This window comes from Panicum virgatum, chromosome 6N (genome assembly GCF_016808335.1).
Source record: "Panicum virgatum strain AP13 chromosome 6N, P.virgatum_v5, whole genome shotgun sequence".
Lineage (NCBI taxonomy): Eukaryota > Viridiplantae > Streptophyta > Magnoliopsida > Poales > Poaceae > Panicum > Panicum virgatum.
Genome location: NC_053150.1, coordinates 27080596 through 27100243, shown reverse-complemented (window position 1 = coordinate 27100243; position 19648 = coordinate 27080596). Strand labels below are relative to the sequence as shown.

The 19648-nt window shown below is 47.8% G+C and overlaps 3 protein-coding genes across 6 annotated transcripts in view; 2 read left to right on the top strand and 1 right to left on the bottom strand.

Moving 5' to 3' along the window:
* Positions 1-16: 16 nt before the first annotated feature.
* LOC120677524 (peroxidase 40) lies at positions 17-1783 on the top strand. Its single transcript, XM_039958676.1, has 3 exons — positions 17-556; positions 665-856; positions 978-1783. Exons 1-3 carry the CDS (start codon positions 233-235, stop codon positions 1578-1580), a joined length of 1119 nt encoding a protein of 372 aa, XP_039814610.1. The 5' UTR covers positions 17-232; the 3' UTR covers positions 1581-1783.
* A 939-nt stretch (positions 1784-2722) lies between these two features.
* LOC120678353 lies at positions 2723-7540 on the top strand. Its single transcript, XM_039959487.1, has 4 exons — positions 2723-3188; positions 5886-6169; positions 6605-6832; positions 7058-7540. The coding sequence occupies exons 1-4, from the start codon at positions 2723-2725 to the stop codon at positions 7538-7540; spliced, it is 1461 nt and encodes a 486-aa protein (XP_039815421.1).
* Positions 7541-8395: 855 nt separating this feature from the next.
* Positions 8396-19648, bottom strand: part of LOC120678899 (mediator of RNA polymerase II transcription subunit 14-like) — a 45630-nt gene continuing 34377 nt past the window's right edge. For all 4 annotated transcript variants that reach the window (XM_039960339.1, XM_039960340.1, XM_039960341.1 and 1 more), the window contains exons 7-9: positions 18655-19613; positions 16465-17525; positions 8396-9603 (exon numbers count right to left, since the gene is read on the bottom strand). In XM_039960339.1, coding sequence (XP_039816273.1) covers positions 8811-9603; positions 16465-17525; positions 18655-19613 — 2813 coding nt within the window. In that variant the 3' untranslated portion in view covers positions 8396-8810. The remainder of the gene's footprint in view (positions 9604-16464; positions 17526-18654; positions 19614-19648) is intronic.

Genomic DNA, 19648 nt, shown 5'->3' with positions numbered 1-19648 from the left:
ATCTGTGACCAGGTCACGGGTCACATTTTGTGTGTGCGCGCTAGCTATCCCTGAAACAGTCAAACATCAGAGACCCCTCTTCCCTGTGTCTGTCTACATGATGATGCTCTCGTTGGCCTATATAAATGTGGCCATGCAACCCATAAGGCCATCAACATCGAACTCGATCACCTCTGCCTACCACAAAGACAACGATCACAGGAAGGCTTAGCTCTCCTTGCATCATCCTGCCATGGCGTACTCCACCACCACGGTGGCCCTGCAGGTCGTCGGCCTGCTGCTCGTGCTCGCAGCAGCCGCTGCCTCCACCACCGGGTCCGCCGCCCACGCCAACACGTCGTGCGTCACCGGCAGCGCCGGCGCCACCGTGAGCATCGGCTACGGCGGGGCAAGGGCTAGTGCCGGCGCCGGCGTGTCCCTCGGTTCCGGCGTGTACCGGGCGACCTGCCCCCGCGCCGAGGAGATCGTCCGCGCGGGCGTCGAGAGGGCCGTCGCAGCCGACCCGCGCATGGCGGCGTCCCTCCTCCGCCTCCATTTCCACGACTGCTTCGTCAATGTAAGCTCCTGGCACAAGTCCGACCATTGTTTTGACATTCATGTACGTGTGTGCGTCCTGCCTGCTGCCTGGAACGGTAATCGATCGAGTTCGTTTCTGTTTCTTCAGGGCTGCGACGGCTCCGTGCTCCTGGACGACAAGCCGCCCTTGGTCGGCGAGAAGACGGCCGTGCCCAACGCCAACTCGATCCGGGGCTTCGAAGTCATCGACGCCATCAAGGCCGAGCTCGAGCGAGAGTGCCCAGAGACAGTCTCCTGCGCCGACCTCCTCGCCATCGCCGCCCGTGACTCCGTCGTGGTGGTAATTAATGAGACAACACACACACACACATGCATGCATACAATTATCATCACAGATAATAATCTCTTCTCAAATCTCAATCACATTCGCATCTTGATCAATATAATGATCGCCGGTGCAGTCCGGCGGGCCGAGCTGGGAGGTAGAGGCCGGCCGGATGGACAGCCGCACCGCCAGCCTTCAGGGCGCCAACACCAACCTCCCGGCGCCGACGTCCGGCGTCGCCACCCTCGTGCAGAAGTTCAGGAACGTCGGCCTCTCTGCCAAGGACATGGTTGCGCTCTCAGGCGCGCACACCATCGGGAAGGCACGGTGCACCTCGTTCAGCGCGCGCCTCTCCGGCGCCGTCGGGGCGGCGTCCAAGGACCTGACCTTCCTGCAGTCGCTGCAGCAGCTGTGCTCAGTGTCGGCGGAGTCGGCGCTGGCGCACCTGGACCTCGCCACCCCGGCCACCTTCGACAACCAGTACTACATCAACCTGCTCTCCGGCGACGGCCTCCTGCCGTCTGACCAGGCGCTAGCGTCGTCGCCGCCGGCAGGCGCCGTGCCCGGGACAGACGACGACGACGACGTCGCCAGCCTCGTCGCAGCCTACGCGTTCGACGCGTCCGTCTTCTTCCAGGACTTTGCCGAGTCCATGCTGCGTATGGGGAGGCTCGCGCCAGGCAGTGGCGGCGACGGCGAGGTCCGCGTGAACTGCCGCGTAGTGAACAGCTTCAGCTAGATTCAGTGCTCAAAGTGTGAATAATTTGGTGCCCGTGCGGCCCGGATTGCACCTATGTTATCTTCTAATTCTAGTTTGTGCCGTTTCGGTTAGGTTTCAGCTAGACTTGGTTAACAGTCGCTGTATGGCTGTATGTGATATGTATGCCCGGCGCCATTGATGGCTCTCCACAATGAAAATAACTGATATGAGGTATGTAGGCCAATTTGAAATAATTTCAAAATGGATTCTTTCCCTTCCAGAAAACTTTTTATTCCGGTGGTCCCAGGATTGTACAAATCTCTTAAGCAAACAATTTTGATCACTTAGGTAAGATATAGCTTTTCCGTAAACTTAGAATATCCGATACAAGTCGATCTTCTTGTGGTGTCTTTCTAAAAAAATACACCGACGTAGCTAGGAGCATTTTATCGAGAGAATTGTTTTCTTAGTTCTAAAAAAATTGTGCTTAGTTTCTTAACCTTTTTTCTCTTGAACTTGACTATTTAGCCTCCAAAACGAGTTTCGTTTAGTTTTTTTGACTCTCCATCACCTACAATAAAATCTATAGTCTTATTATATTTAAACACATCAGTTTAGATTTTTAACTAGGAAAGCGATGACATAAACAATTTTTCGTGATTTTTCGGTATTTTCTCCACTAGTAAAACAATTTCAGACATCTATAGATCTATTTTCAGTTTTTAAATCACAGTAAATTATAGAAACATGGTAAATCGGTGAAAACCTATTGAGTCATATCTATCTAAGCATTCTGATTTCAGGAAAAAAAACAGTAACATATCATTTGAGCTATTGAAAAATAGATCTTTTTATTAATAAATCGCTAACTCGTTTTAGGTAGCTAAGTTCAAAGAAAAAGGACCATTTTTTAGAGCTAAGGAAATAATTGTCTCCATTTAATTTCCCCTGGCAGACGAATCGCAGTGCTAGGGGGGGGGGGGGGGGGGCGACGCGTTTCAGTTTTATGCCTGTGGGAGGTTGGCCCTGTTGATCCTGGTTAAACTGCAACAGGGGTGCCCTCCACGCGCGCACACCCCGGCCGGCGCCCGCCGCCATAAATAAACCGCGCGCGGCGGCCTGATTCAAGTATAAATTCAACGCACACCACCAAACATTGTCCCGCCCCTTCCTCGGTCGCCATGCATTCCCACACGCCGGTGGCGAAGAGCAGGACAAGCCCGTGCCGGGGCCGCCCGACGCCGCCGGCGCCGCAGCCGGCAGACCGGCACGGGCCGCCCACTACGCGGCGCCCGCACGCTGTCGCTAGCCCGCCGCAGCAGCAGCCGCCCGCGCTGCCACCGAGCGCGCCGGCGGCCGCCAGGGACGCCGGTAACAGCGGCAACAAGGCCGCAGCCAAGAAGCGCGGCGTGCAGAAGCTCCTCAAGTCGGCGTTCAAGCGCGGCGAGCACGCGCCGGGCTCCTCCACCGCCGCGTCGGGAGGACACGCGAGAGAGGAGGCCTGCTTAGCGGCGGCGCAGGACCTCAGCCGGTCCTCGTCGTCGTCCGCTGGCGGGAGCAGCGGGAGGAAGGGTCGCAGGGGCGCGGGCGGAGACGATAGCTCCGCCGACGGCGACCGCTCCAGCCACGAGAGCTTCGAGCTCGAAGGTGCATTGCTCATCAGTCATCACTCTCGTACAAGCATGCACGTTGTTTCTACATTATATGCACGACAAAATTTGGTACAAACAGAATGCATGGTCATGGAAGATAAAGTAAATTCAGAAAATCATGACTCGCAGGACCTTCATTTTCTTCTTCTATTATGAATGTTTGGAGCATCATTGGTCATACATTGGACTATCGGTTCCACATTGGAGCTGTTCTAAAGAAAATATGAGATAGTGTTTCTCATAGAAACGTAAACTTCAGAGAGTGAGCTCTCTCTACATTCAAAAAGATGTGAAATTTCTATGTTCGGTTTAAAATTTTAGTTTGTCCCAAGATTATTGATTAATTCCCTACACATGTAGAAAGTAGAATAATAGTTTTGAATTTGTCAAGCTTAGTGACATCATGGAAATATAAAACTCATGATATTATGAGGTGACCAACTTGGAATATATTGAGTTACCATTTTTTTATCTGTTGTTTTCTGGATTAGAAATCATACTACCTTATTATGTGTATTGCCACCATCAGTAGCATTGTAATGTTTATTTCTGATGTCCTCGCTAGCATATACACGTAAGATGGGCACCATGATTAACAGTAGGCCGGAACACCAAGACAATTCTTTTCACCAAGTAGGGATGTTCTTCAATCGATCCCATATCAATGAATATTTAATTCCCTTTTCAGATCCATTTGAATTACTTGATTATATTATCCTTGATTTCAATGCAAGTATGAGGACTTAGCATTGACCGTAATGCCTGTTGAGCAAAGATAACAGAAACAAAATATTAAGAATCCAATTCCTCTTCTGCAAGTGTAAACAGCTGGGCTGTATTTGTGGTCCAGTCGTTCTTCTAAAAATTTGTGGTCCCGTCTGCTTTGCATGTTAGTCTTTAGTCTGGAAATAATATGAACATATGTTCCTTTCAAGGGTTATGCTATGTGGTTTTCAGAAATAAAATCGTACCGACAGAAATTAAACTTAAATAGGTTCTTTGCTCTTTTGTGCATCACTAAATATGGTTCAACTGCTATATGGCCTTTGTACAACTACCAAGAGTTTGACAAATGACAACCAACAATGTGAATTCGAAAGAATAGTGGACAGGTATTGGTTAATACTCTGATATAGTACCATTTGATTGTTATTAACAGAATCATGTTATTTTGGATACAAGTTCCAGCGTATCAATGAATATTTCTAATACCTAACAAAATATTACTCTACCAATACAATTGTTAGGAAAGTGCATTGCACTGCACATATCCCAAAATGCCAATTCTTTTATTGAAATTTAGATAATGCATCACTTCTAGTATATAATCTATATAAACTAAAAAGATAATGCATCCTTGAAATTTAGACCTTTTTACTGCACATATCCCAAAATGGCATTCATTTTATTTTTCTACTACTGATGCAAATGTTATGACAAGATTATGGCTCTGTAAAAAGACCACATACTTAGTGATGAAGATATTTACTTCGTTCAATTAATTTGAGGAGCATTTCCAGATACAGTACGGATATTATTTAGAAAACAGCACAAGCATATCTGAATTTCGGTTAGCAACACATTCAAGAGGAACAGCACAAAGGTTTTATAGTTGACATTGTCTTTTTCCTGAAGACTTGTAGTGGACATTGTGTGACAATTCCATCGTGCATTGTGTTCTTGCCCCTCTACTTTGGCTGGCCTGCATTATGCTGATGGTTGGTTCTCAACTCCTTTGCCACCACCTTTTATTTGATGACTTCCAGGGAACAGAAAAAGAATAGTCAGCCAATAGGCGCTAATCTTCTGTTGAATCCCAACGGACTCATCGGGCGGATAGCGAGCTCTCATGACTTCACATTTCCATGTATAAATATCAAACAGAAGAGGACCACCTGGGAATGCATAAATTGAGTTATGTGACCTTGAGAAGGTCAAAGAAACAGAGTTCAAGGCTGCATCATTCTAACTCAACCAATGATCAGTAACTACTTTTACTAATATGATGCATTTTTTCCTGGATCCAAAGTTTGCATGATTACCATATTTTCTCCAAATGGCATTTGTTTACATTATAAGGCTTTGTTTAGATCATTTTGTATTTTGACTTTTTGGATTTTTGGAAGAGAATCTTCAACATTTGAAGTATTAAATGTAGACTAATTATAAAACTAATTACAGATCTTGTCTGTAAACTACGAGGCGAATTTAATGAGCCTAATTAATCCATTATTAGAGCATGTTTACTATAGCATTACTGTAGCAATTTAGTGTCCGATCACGTCCTAATTAGGCTCATTAGATTCGTCTCGCGATTTACAGTCTATTTATGTAATGCGATTTATTTTTCGACTATATTTAGTATACCATGCAAGCGATTTACAAAAATTTTGCATTTTGGCTTTATGGATCTAAACAGGGCCTAACTCGTACGTTTCCAGCCCATCCCGCAACTTGCAAACACCTTCTAACTATAAGATTGCCATGCCATTGAGATCAAGGAGCCAATTAGTTGTATCATAATAAGCTGCATAAGTTCTTCAACTCTCCACAGTTGCAATATACTACTACTACCACCACCACTAGTTAGAAACCCCATCACACACCGTCATCTTTGTGCGCATACTTTCACCGTGCCATATAATTTTGCTTGGTCCCCTCACATCTATGCAATTCAACAATACTCCCAAAGGATCCAAGAACGCCAAGGCGGCGGCGGCACTGCGGAATGCCAAGATCGGCTCCTCCTACGAGGCGTTCCCGTTGGAGAGGAAGATGGCGGACCTGCTGCCGGTGCGCAGCTCGAGCAGCTTCCTCTCCCTGCTGCTCCTGCCACGGGCGGCGGACGAGTCACAGACCAGGTACCTCTGCCTGGAGGACACGCTGGCCAGGGCGGACGCCTGGCTCATGGCCTCCCAGAGCTCTGGTGTCCCCATTGTGCACAAGAACGTGCAGATTGAGCCACTGCTTACAAAGGTACGCCAGATAAAGGAACACAATTTTGCCAGAAACTCTGCCAGTTATGTTTCCTTTTGTATCAAACATTTCACCCGCTATAAGTATGGTGGATGAGGGCCGGTTGCTGTTTTCAATCTGAATGATTGAATTGATTTGAAACGGAAATAACTCGGAATTTATATCCCAAGTACATTTACGAGCGGTAATCAAACATTATCTAAACATGAGCTAAATAGGACATGATGGTTTGCTTTTTTTCAAAAAAAAATGGCAAATGTATTACTAGCATGGCGCGTCTTTGGGTTCTCCAAATGATTCTAGTCTCCTACGAGCGAACTATGACGGCTTCAGTGAGATAAATGTTTCTAAACATGATAAAAGCTTTATTCTAACAGTGATGAGTGTCGAGACCAAAAATTGAAAATGCTTTTATTTATCCTTGATCTGCTCCAGATATCTGGAGACACTGCATTGTCAACGGTGAACATGGGATCCCTAGGCGACCTTGCAAACGTGGCCACCATGAGCCTCTATGGATTTGAGGACTACCACGGCGTGGACATAGGCGTCGTCAGGGCGCTTCGCCTCTGGTATGCTCCGGTGGCAGGGGAGCTGGCGCTAGAGATCAAGCTGCAACCAGGAGACACCAGGCTAGGATTCGCTATAAGTCGCACAGAAGAGGTATGAAAACTCCTCACAATTATTACTCAGTTTCATCATGCTATACTGTCAATATCAACTTAAATTCCTGATGTAAGTAGTGTCTTAACCTTCCGTTCAAATAAAAAAGTTAACACCTGTTCTTTAATTATTTGTCTTTTAAGATTCTAAACTTTCGTGTAAGAGGTAAGCTGCTGTTCCCACGAGTACGTAGTCACAGGATGAAATACTTTGCCGTGCAAGCAGGGTTTCATCTATGTCTCCTCTGTGGCCGACGAGAGCACGCCGGGGGTGGCGTCGACGCGCTCCGGCCTGCTGGAGCTCTACCGCCGCGCGCGCCGGGCCTCCAGGCTCCTCGTCGTCTCGCGTGTGGGGCGTGAGAAGGTGCTCCCCTGGGCCATCTCGGCCACCGGCGATGTCCGGTGCGCCGACACGGTGTCGCTCAGCCAGCTGCTGTCGCTGCACCGCCACGCGCTGCGACCCGTCACGCTGGCCTTCCTCATGTGGGAGGACCTCAGCGTCGCCGCGCTCCTCAGGAGCGCGGGCGCCAGCAGGCCATCGGCGGCGGCGGTCATGCTGCCCGCGCAGGCTGCGGCCGGCGACAACGGCGAAGCGTCCTCCGACGAGATCGCGTTCGACGGCGACGGGCCGGAGATCGTGCTCAGCAGGGACTCGGACGATTGCTCCTTCAGGTTCCAGCACATCGGCCTCCCGGACAGCTGGCTGTGAGCCCGGGAGCCGGGAAGTCAAAACCCCGATCCTCTTTGGAGTTGGAGATATAAGCTCATGCTAGTTTTAACTCTTCGAACAATGGTCTGGAATAATACTGGTTATCGAGATGGGATTACTACCATCAGCCTGCCGGATGCTTGATTTTTATATCCACATGAAATCAGTCTGACCACGCGTTTTGATTAGAAAAACGGACGCTGTATGTTAAGACAATATGTCCCTTTTTAATAGTTGTTTTCGGTGTGCGTGCTATAAATTAATTCAATTTGTAGAAAATTCATGCAACATTTATATCTTCAAATGAATTTATTAAAAAACTAGATTAAAAGATCTATCTAATGATATCAATCATATATTATAAATATTAATATTTTTTTTACAAAATTAATAAAAGTTATTTCTCAGGAAGCGAGAGTGACAGTTATTTAGGGATGGAGGGGGTGTGTTTTAATAGTTGATCTGTGATGTTGCAATTATTATTTTCGCATATTTCACGGTGAATGTTGTATGAAACATAATATTCATGTTGCGGCAGGAATTTTCTATCAGAGAGTCAAACATCTTAATTAATTTTTCTCGCATATTTTTAATATTGCACCTATAGATTTTCTATGTTGCAAATATCTTGTTTTGATGTTGTAACAGTACAGGAAAAGTTCTCATCGGACATCCTAGCAAACCCGTAAGACAATAATACATCTGGTGTACACTTCCCAGCTTATCAGTTATCACACCATATATATATATATATATATATATATATATATATATATATATATATATATATATATATATATCCGGGCTAAACCGTTATAAAAGTGTACCAAAACATCAATGCGCCCCTGCGCCCTGTGTCCAGCCAATTTTTGTTCATTGAAGTATATATACGTTCTGGTTCACGATCGATCTCAACTCCACAAAACATATTATTGATGCCGCGGGACCAAATGCTAACACCGTACCACCCAAGTCATAGTTGCCCCGTCCTATAAATTTAATATAAATCCAAGTTGCGAGGGGACGCTGATGGCATCCTTTCAAAAAGCAAATGATCACATTTTTGACAGGTTAGAAAGTTACCAATCTTTATGTACAAAATGGAGATGTGCCTCAGGTGCAAGAGGCAGACATCGTAATAAGCCTTGGGCAGAAAATCCCTATGTTAACCCCCACAATGTCGAGCACCTTTGCATCTTTTCAGCATAGTTCTATCAAATATATTCCCTCATCTGCCAGCAATCATCCATGTACTAATGTGAAGATATATTCAACTGCTAGAAAGAGGGCCATTTCTTAGCTGTTGCAGTGAAAGTTGTAGTTGTTTATGGATTATCTCAGCCACCAGTCGCAATCTCCCCTGGCCCGTCTCTCCAGGTGCGGGAGACCCATTTGCAGCCTCCATGGCCCTGACAACCGATTGCTTGTATCTTTCCCAGTCTTCATACTGCAACCAGCAAGCTTTGCCCCCGTGGCTCCCCTCCATTGCAAGGAACATGACATGTCCATTGTCCCCAAAGTTGTACCTCAGTCTAAGAGACACGCAATACGGCAACCAAGCAGCTCCACCAATGTTTGTATGACGTTTAAGACCATGGTCGAGTACAAATGTCAGGCTAAAATCCACTGAACGGTTGGCTCTGTCATGCTTAATGTTGCTCTTTGATGAAGATGAACTCTCAGTGTGGTCATTTGAATCTGATACATGGTGCTTCTCCAAACAGAGTTCAACCCGAACCCTCTGTGCACTGGCAATGTCCCCATGAGCTTGGGACTGACTTTTCTTCCATGCAATTAGGTTTATGAATTCTCGAAGCACTGAAATGGGTAATGTAAGCAAAGTTATAAAAGAAGCAACCCTAGAAGCATCATATGGTTCACAGGCGACACGCCTGCTGAAATAGTCACATATTTCATTTATCTCAGATGTTGCTAGCTCTTCCTGAGCAGGACTCGGAGCTTGCTGCTGCTGCTGTTTCTGTTGCTGATGGTGAAATCGTTTCACATTAAGAACTTGAAGAAGCAGTTGAGCTCGTTGAACACTAACCGCAAAGACATAACCACTGAAAGACAAAAACAAGAAGCAAACAGCTGTGAGTATAGAAACCACATGCCAAATGTCCAGCTATGAGTATACAAACGCATATCAGTATCCAGATCTTGCTGGCAGTTCAACTAGGAAGCTAGAACTGCTTTCAGATTTGTGAAAATTAAATTTATTTCAATCTACGCTCAATGGCGCATCGTATCGTGATCTAGGTACGATGAAAAGTGAGCAAGGGTCGGGTCGTCGCAGCCCGAGTGGCGCGCTACATCTACGCCCGGGTGTAGTGAAAAATGAACAAGGGTCTTTGCACTTCTCTCGACGTGTGCGAAGGGTAAGGAAGTTAGCCGAGCCAACTACGATTCATATAGGTAGCTGGAACGTAGGGTCCCTAATGGGTAAGTTGCGAGAGCTAGTCGATGCAGCAATTAGAAGGCTTGTAAATATTCCGTGCGTTCAGGAGACTAAATGGAAGGGCCAGAAGGAGAGATTGAGTTTACTAGCTTCAAGCTTTGGTACACGGGGGGCAACACTGGGTAGGAATGGTGTAGGTATCTGGATTGATAGGAATCTTAAGGATGGAGTCGTAGAGGTTAGAAGGCAAGGCGACCGGATTATCCTAGTCCGGATGGTAGTTGGAGATTCGGCTTTGAATGTGATCAGTGCCTATGTCCCTCGGGTAGGCCTTAGTGAGAACACCAAGAGGCAGTTCTAGAAAGATCTAGATAGCATGGTTAGTACCGTGCCTACCAGCAAGAAACTCTTCATAGGAGGAGATCTCAACGGCCATGTGGGTGTGACTAATGTAGGATTCGAGCGAGTGCACAGGGGTTTTGGGTATGGTAGCAGGAGTCAAGAGGAGGATGATGTTTTAAACTTCACGTTGGCCTACGACTTGTTGATAACGAATACCTTTTTTTAAGAAGAGCGAATCCCATCTTACGACGTTTCATAGTGGACAACACTTGAGCCAGCTCGACTTTATCCTTGCTAGGAGGGAGGATAGACGTGATTTGCTTAGATTGTAAGGTGATACTTGGGGAGTGTGTTGTCCCTCAACACAAGCTAGTGGTCGTAGACTTTCATCTTCGCGTACATGTCCACCGGGACAAACATGCCAAGATTGCGAGAACAAAGTGGTGAAAGTTTAGAGGGGAAGCGGCACAAATGTTTAAGGAGAGGATGTTAGATGAGCCTTGGGAAGAAGATACAGATGATATGTGGCTAAAGATGACAACACGTGTTCGGAAGGTGGTCTTAGAGGTGTTTGGCGTGAGTAGGAGAGGCAAACAGGAGGGAAAAGACACATAGTGGTGGAAGATTAAAGAGAAGGAGTGTTTCAAGTGCCTCCACCTTGACAAGAGTGATCGAGGGCTATAAATTAGCGAAGAGGGTTGCAAAGCGAGTTATGAGTGTAGCAAAGAATAAGTCATATGATGACCTGTATCAGCGGCTAGGCACGAAAGAAGGGGAGTCCGCGAGCGGAAGAAGAGACATCAACCAAATCAAATGCATCAAGGATGGGACAGATTGACTTCTAATGAAGGATGAGGAGATCAGGGACAGATGGAGAGAGTACTTCGATAAGTTGTTTAATGGGGAGAGTGAGGGCCCTACCCTTGAGTTAGATAACTCTTTTGACGATACCAACAGACGCTTTGTGAGGAGAATTCAGGAGGCAGAGATCGGAGAGGCTTTGAAGAGGATAGAGGGACGTAAAGCGATGGGCTCTCATGGTATCCCCATTGAAGGTGTGGGGATGCCTAGATGACAGAGCGATAGTATGGTTAATTGTTGGCCCAAACATGGATCTTTTGGTGGAAAGCCCGGAGGTCAGCTTGACCAACGGGCCGCTTGATTGAATCAAAGAGACAATTCAGTTTCTTACAAGGGAGAGGGCTGCTGCTATATAGGCAGAGCCTTCACCTACTCCCAACAACTTTAACACTTTAGCCAAAGGCACCTCATGATCAACTTGAGGGCCAAGGCAACACACACTGCAAAAAATAAAAATGCAGGAAAATAAGATACAAGTGCTAGCTTAATCCTATCAATCTCCCCTTAAGCCTAGCACTAAACTACCTTCTTCAGCCCAATTCTCTCCCTCATCTCCTGGAACTTGGCCTTGCCCAGAGACTTGGTGAGAATGTCAGCCAGCTGGTCGGCAATGGGAATGTGGTTGGTCTTGATGCTCCCTTCCTCCAGACAGTCCCTGATGAAGTAGAACTTGGTCCTGATGTGCTTGCTCCTGTCATGGAAGACAGGGTTCTTAGCCAGGGCGAGTGCAGACTTGCTATCCACCCTCAGCTCCACAACTTCCACTTCTCTGCCCAGGAGCTCCCCGAGCAGCCTTGCCAGCCAGAGTGCTTGCGTTGATGCAGTGGTGGCGCAATGTACTCTGCTTCACAGCTTGACAAGGCCACCACCTTCTGCTTGACGGATTGCCAGCAGACCAAGCAGCTCCCGAGGAAGAACATGGTGCCGCTGGTGCTCTTGCTGGTGTCGACGTCGCCGGCCAAGTCGCTGTCGCTGTAGCCGATGAAGCGCAATGTGTTCGGAGCCTTCCCGTAGTGCAGCCCGTAGTCCAGCGTCCCGGCCACGTAGCGGAGCACGCGCTTGGCGGCCTGCTGATGCTCCACCGTGGGCCGCTGCATGAATCGGCTCAGGTACCCGACGGCGAACGCCAGGTCCGGCCGAGTGTGCACCAGGTACCGCAAGCTCCCCATGAGTCGCCGGTACAGAGTCGCGTCCACCTCCTCCGCGGTACTCTCCCTGCTGAGCTTCAGCTTCTCCTCCATCAGGGTGGCTGCGGGATTGCAGCCCTGCATGTTCCCCAATTCGAGGATGCGCTGTGCGCAGTTGGATTGGCACAGCGTGATGCCCTTGGCATCCTGGCGGACCTCGGCGCCGAGGTAGAAGCAGAGGAGGGCGAGATCGCTCATCTCGAAACGATCCTTCATGGTGGCCTTGAATTCCTCCACCTCCCTTCCATCTGCGCCGGTGATGATGAGGTCGTCGACGTAGACGCCGACCAACAGCAGATCCTCCCCGCTGCCGCACCTATACACCGCCGCCTCGTGTGCGCTCTGCTGGAACCCCATCTTCTTCAGCGTGATGTCCAGCTTCGCGTTCCAGGCGCGCGGTGCTTGCCGAAGCCCGTACAGCGCCTTCTTGAGGCGGTACACCTTCCCTTCTTCTCCGGCGACGGCGAAGCCAGGCGGCTGGCGCACGTACACCTCCTTGAGGTCGCCGTTGAGGAAGGCGGACTTCACGTCCATGTGATGCACCTTCCACCCCTCCTGCGCTGCCAGAGCAAGGAGAACCCGCACCGATTCCATCCTTGCCACTTGTGTCGAAAGATCCACTTGCCGGTGACCACATTGGCACCGGGAGGGCGAGGTACCAGATCCCAGGTGTTGTTGGAGAAGAGAGCAAAATGCTCTTCTTCCATGGCAGCACGCTAGTGAGGATCAGCCAAAGCACTGCAGAAAGTCTTCGGAACTGGAGATAGGGGAACACCGTGAAGGCCAATGTACGGCTGTCGGTAGCCGAGCTTTCCACGCGTGGTCATGGCGTATTGGTTGACCACTGGTGGGATGCCCTCCGCACGTGGAGGAAGAACTACAGGCACGGGTGGAGGTCGGCCCAGGTCGAAGACATGGGCGCGGCGTTGGTAGACCCACATGACGGGCGGCTTCGGCGGAGCCGCGCGTGGCATAGGCGCGAGCGCGAGTGCGGGCGAGGGCGCCGAGGCCACGTGTGGCGCGTGCGCGGTCGCCATAGCCACGCGTGGCATGGACACACGTGGCGCGGATGGTGGTCGGCCCAAGTCAGAGACATGGGCGCAGCGCTGGTAGACTCACGTGACGGGCGGCTTCGGCGGAGCCGCACGTGGCATGGGCGCGGGCGCCGGGGTCGGCGCAGGTGCGGGCGAGGGCGCTGGGGCCATGTGTGGCACGTGCACGGTCAGCGTGTGTCGTGGCCGCACGTGGCGTGGGGGAGGACAGAGCTGCGGACGTCAGAGCTGCGGATGTCAAGGTCGCGGGTGTGGGCGTCATGGGTGCCCAAGTTGTGGAAGTCGCGGGCTCAACGGATGTCAGGGCCGGAACCACACGAGGCACTAGTGAAGATGCTGGGAGCAATAGGTATGGTCCAAGGCCCACAAGAGGACCCTAACGACGTTGAGCCAGCAAGACCAAAGCCACACGAGGACCCTAGCGAAGGTGACGCCAGACCTGTGAGATAAGGCCCAATAGGATGGACCTGGGACACTTGAGGAGGGACAATGTAGCTGTACTTTTCGTCGAGGCCCCGCAGCATGTTGAGGATGAGGGTGCAATCATGAACAACCTCGCCAAGGTCGCTCATATCGTCAGCCATGCTCTTCATCTTGCGGCAATAGTCCGTGATGGAGAGATCGCCTTGCTCGAAGATGCGGAAATCGGCGTCGAGGTGGAGCGCCCGAGTTTCGTGGTTGCCGCGGAAATGCTGGTCGAGGCACAGCCAGGTGATGCGGGCCGTGTCGTCGCGAACGCGCACGGTCTCCTGAAGTTCGGCGGTCAGGGTGCCGAAGAGCCAAGAGCGGATGATGGCGTCCATGCGGCGCCACGCAGGGACGGCAGAGACCTCGTCTGAGAGGACGTGGTCGGTTAGGGAGTAGCACTCCAAAGCAAGAAGCACGAGATCCCTCCAGTGGTTGAAGTGGGTAGAGAGGGGGTCCAGGACAACCGGTATGAGCGCCCGGATGTGTTGAACAAGGCCGCCTACACATGCAGGTTGGCGATGGTGGCCGCCTCAAGGAGCTCGGGGTCGGAACCAGCTCCGTCGAGGTCGTCCAGGAGCGCGAGTGAATCCTGTACACGTGCGCGGGCGGCGACAATAGCGGCGTCGCGGAGGGTCTGGCGCTGCTGGCCAGCAGCCGCCTCCACCTGTTTTGCCTTGGCGGCCTTCTCCTTCTCGGCAACGGCGGCGTCCTCCTCTCCTTGGTGGCGATGGCGTTCGAGTTCCATATCCCGAGCAAATGGGTTAGGCTCGGGGAGGGGGGGACCTAGCAGCAGTGGCCGGTGGGGTTGGAGGCGGCGGCGCCATTGCAGGTAAGGGTGAGCGGAAGCGAGAGGTCACGGATCATGACAGACTCTTGATACCATGATAGAGATGAATATCACGCAATATGATGATTGTATTCCATGGAAGAGGGATACACTACATATATAGGCATGGCACCACATGATTGTGTCCAGATTCATAGAACGTATCATGGAGAGAATCATGTGGTAATTGCCTGGCGTGATGGCCTTGGATGGCGCTGCCCCAACCCTGGGAGCGCTAATCATGGCCGGGGGGAGCGCTAATCATGGCTAGGTCCAATGGTCAGCATAAGACCAGGACCAAGACTAAGCCAAGAGTAATGGCATTAATCTACATTCTAATAAATAGGAAGTTAGAGCTGCGGAGACGCACGTTAGAGTCAAAAGGGTTCAGACTTAGTAGGACCAAGACCGAGTACATGATATGCGATTTCAGCTCGACTAGGCACGAGGGGGGAGACGTTAGTCTAGATGGGCAAGTGGTAGCCCAAATGGATACTTTTCGGTATTTAGGATCGGTGCTATAAAAGGATGGCAACATTGATGAAGATGTTAACTATAGAATTTCAACTGGCTGGTTGAAATGGCATCAAGCTTCTGGTGTCCTTTGTGATAGGAGGGTGCCACAAAATCTAAAAGGCAAGTTCTATAGGACAGCGATTCGTGCGGCGATGTTATACAGTGCTGAATGTTAGCCTACAGAAAGGCAACATGTCCAGCAACCGAGTGTAACAGAAATGTAGATGTAGCGGTGGTTTTGCGGGCACACACGGAGGGATAGAGTCCGGAACGAAACTATTCAGGATAGGGTCGGGGTGACACCAATTGAGTAGAAACTTACTTAACATCGGTTGAGATAGTTTGGACATGTCCAACAGAGGCATCCTGAGGCGTCGGTGCGTAGTGGAGTTCTAGAGCGGGTCGATAATATAAAGAGGGGTAGAGGTAGACCTAAACTAACTTGGAATGAGTCGGTTAAGAGAGACTTTAAGGAGTGGAATATCTCTAAAGAGATAGTTTTGGATAGGAGCGCTTAGAGACTAGCTATCAACGTGCCTGAACCGTGATCTTTGTTTCTTTTGGGTTTTCATCCCTAGACTACCCCAACTTGCTTGGGGAAAAAAGGCTATGTTGTTGTTGTTGTTGAAATTTATTTCAATCTACAATGGTCATGGGAAACAAGAAAAACTGAAAAAACAATAATGCCAAGCATATATATTCAGTAAATATTCCCTCCAGGCTCAAACAGATATTGTTTAAGAATATGTAGCCAAACCTCAAAAACTTTGACCACTAATAAACATGAAACAGTTGGGACTTGACAAACAAAAAATGGTATCAGCAGATTAGCCATGGAAAACTATTTCAAATTATTATGCTCTTAACAATTCTCACTAAGAAACAATTATATGAAATAATGTCACAACATATACCAATGTCTTAAACAAGTAAAAAAAGAATGGAGGTAACAGCAGAACTACTGGAGAACACAAACATGGCATGCCTTAAAGTGTAAGACCTGCATACTTAGATACTGTCAAGCATGCTCGTCTACGACATGGCAATATCACACAAACCCAAAGAAGAAAACAATATGAAAAGGCTAAATGTATAGAACATTCAACCCAAGAGAGTTCAAATATGCTGTGTTGTTCCTTTATTGGGTGCACGTGTAAACATGTAAAAAACCCCATGGCATTTATATTAGCATATTCAAAAGGAAATAATTTGTCTGCCTGTAGTACGACTCAGAAGGTGAAACTACCAAATGGTATAAATAAATTGCTTCTTACCCCACAAAAAAACGCAGTGCTGGCTGCTCCTGATCCAAATTTAAAAGTGCTCCTTCATTCTCATTCAAAACTGACCCTAGTATCTCTTTTAGAAGTTCAGGAAACTGTGAGAATAACCATAGAACTCCAAGGTATTTAAGGATGACTCGTAACACCTTCTTAAGAGCAGCAAGAGGTACCCAGGCACCACCATAGCCACCATCATCCCCAAGACCAGTAAAAGCTGAGCTCAACTCACCCTTCATATGAACAGGAAGGTTTGTTCCAGGAGAAAGGTGTGCAGGGTGTCCCACGATTCCTGAAGCAAATTTTGAAGAAGCCACCATCGCACTGCCTGCCCTAGTGAAACTAGGTGCCACCTGGTTCCCAACATTTGGAGTTGGCCTAGAAATAGCTACACCATGAGCACCATGAAAGCGGTTCAGAGCAGTAGCTGATTGCTGACTTCCAGAAGCTGTATTGGCATTGTCCTTCAATTGTGCTCCACTATGCCTAGCACTCATATAACTAGGTTCAAAAGCATTTAGACCCTGAGCAACATGCTCCATTATGAAAGGTCGAAATTGTGGGCAAGGTAAAGATCCACCAACTGAAGGTCCACCCTTTGGAGGGGTTGCTGGCTGTAGCCACACCTGATCCCCACTAAAGCAGCGTATGTCAACAGAGAAAATCTTGCGATATATAATGCGTATCCAATATGGACTACGGAGCACAACAGTAACATCGGAAGGCAATGATGGACTAGGAACTAATCCAGGCCCACCACGCCCTGTAGCAGAAAGCACAGAACTCTGAAGATTGTGATTGTTAGGATGGGCTCCTGAAGGGCTCAGTGGGACACACATATTTTGCATAGTAGTAGTAGTTGATGATGAGTAATTTGTCGGTTGACCCTGTGCCTGAAAGTTGTTTTGCTTTGGTACAGAACTGTAACCAGTAGTTGTCATAGGCATTTTTGCAGGGCGAATTGCAATACTAAGGGCAAGCAAAGGTCCAGCTGTAAGCCTGATGCTGTCCAAGAATGACGCTACCTCACCCACATTCACAAAATCCTCCAAAAACTGCATCATGTAAACTCAGTTATAGAAACAACAAGATCTGATGGAAGATCAATTCCTAGGCAGCAGCACAAGAGGTTGTGCTATATTGATAAACATGAAATGTCCAAATATAATTGGAACTTGTAATTATTAGATATGTATAGCCTAGCGTGTATAGTTTCCATACATACATGATTGTAATGCTGGTACTCCAAGCCACATTGGTTATATATATATATATATATATATATGAGGTCACCCCCCCCCCATATAGGGTGTGTGGTGCTTTACCCAATATGCTTCTCTACATAGTATCAATCGTCTAGGATCAATCTGATCCGGGCCTTCCTTCCGCACTGCGACTCCCTCGCGGCGCGTCCATCCCCGCGACACCCTAGGCCACCACCTCCTCTTCGCGCCCTAGCCGTTGCCCCCCCCCCCCCCCTCCTCTTCCTGATGTCGACGGATTCCTCCGTAATAAGTGAAGGTCTGACATTCTTTACTCATCCTTGAGTGAACAAGTTACTTAGACTTTACATAAGGGTGACTATCAAACAGAGGAAGGCCAGACAGCAAGCATGGCTTGAAAGAGACTTGGGTCTTAAAGCAGGAAAAGGCATATATACAGGGATGAGAAAATTTGGAGATACTTAGCTGTTTCTTACTTAATGGATACTCCCTCCAATCCCTCAAATAAATCCATATGTAATTGGCACAATAAATAAGGTGAGGGATGCAATGACCCTAGCGCCTATGAATCATTGCTAGAGCTAATAGAGGTGGCAAGTTTACTGCAATGATTAGTTCACATTTAACTAGGGGCAAACATGAACAGATGGTGCAAAAAGTTGCATTGGAGTTACCATGGAATTAAATTTAGAGCATTTGGGAGAACTTGACTTGACCCCTAAGATGTATTTAAACTTGGGAAAAACTTATATCTACACATGGAATGCATATATATCAATGAACTGGACAGTACTGCTGCTCTGCTGCAGTATCTAGCAGTGCCGCTTTGAAAAGAAGCACACTAAATAACTAAACCAAACTATCAAGCAATGCATAATTACATACAGTATGCATATCCTGTAGCATTAAACATGTATAAGAAAACCAAAACATGAGATTATAACATTAAGCATAGACAAACCTTCGTGTGTGGCCAAAGTTGATCTGGAGAAACATGAATTTTGCAACCATCATTACCAGCCTCCCATTCAACAATAAAATGAACCATGGGCGCAGAAACATAACTGAACCACAAGCTCATCAAACCAACAGCTTCAATCCTGAAATTTTTTCTAATCTGTTCAGATAGACTGTGTTTGCTACCTTTTCTTGTGGGCTGTAAGTTCGTCTCCGCAGATGTCACTTTTTCATCTCGCTTGTCATCAACTTTTACACCAATCAATCTCCGCATTCCACAAGAAAATGCACGGGCATTTGAAAGCCGCTGTAAATCTGAGACAAGCCTGTGTACACTAGCTGCCTCAACAGTGTGATAAGTCAAAACAACCCCATCATCATCAAAAGTAATATGTGAATCTATTTCGGAAGCGTTCGCTATACGAACACCAATACCCCATTCAGTAGTAGTGCTGCCTCCATAGAGTTTCCAGAGTGAACCATAATATGGATCAGTGATCCTAACATCCCAAGACATACGTCCAGTTTTACCTAGGCGTAAGCATACATGTTTCCATGAATCCTCTTTAAGAAAGGGTAACCGCAACCAAAGATTAGAAGATGGTGTCCCCAGATCTGTTTCTTCTGCATATGGGATGCCAAGAGAATCCATCTGGGTAGTTAGTTGAGCATACTTAATACAAAGTGAACAGTGCTTTATGGCATGACAAAGTACAGAAGCATAATTAGCTGATGTAACATAATGATTTTCTTCTGTAAATATATTTCCATATGTCAGGGATTTTCCAGAAGAATATTCCTTAGAAAGAACACCATCCTTCATAATCTCTGACGGCTTTCTTCGTTTTCTTGGTCCACCGCTGATTCTAGATTGTTGTAATGATGGGATATTCAATACAATCTCCGAAAGAGATCGTTTTCTAGAAGGCCTTCCAAGTTTTGTAGTGGAGATATTTCCCAAAACTGTGAAGTGTCAAAGAGTGTCACAAAAAAGAGCG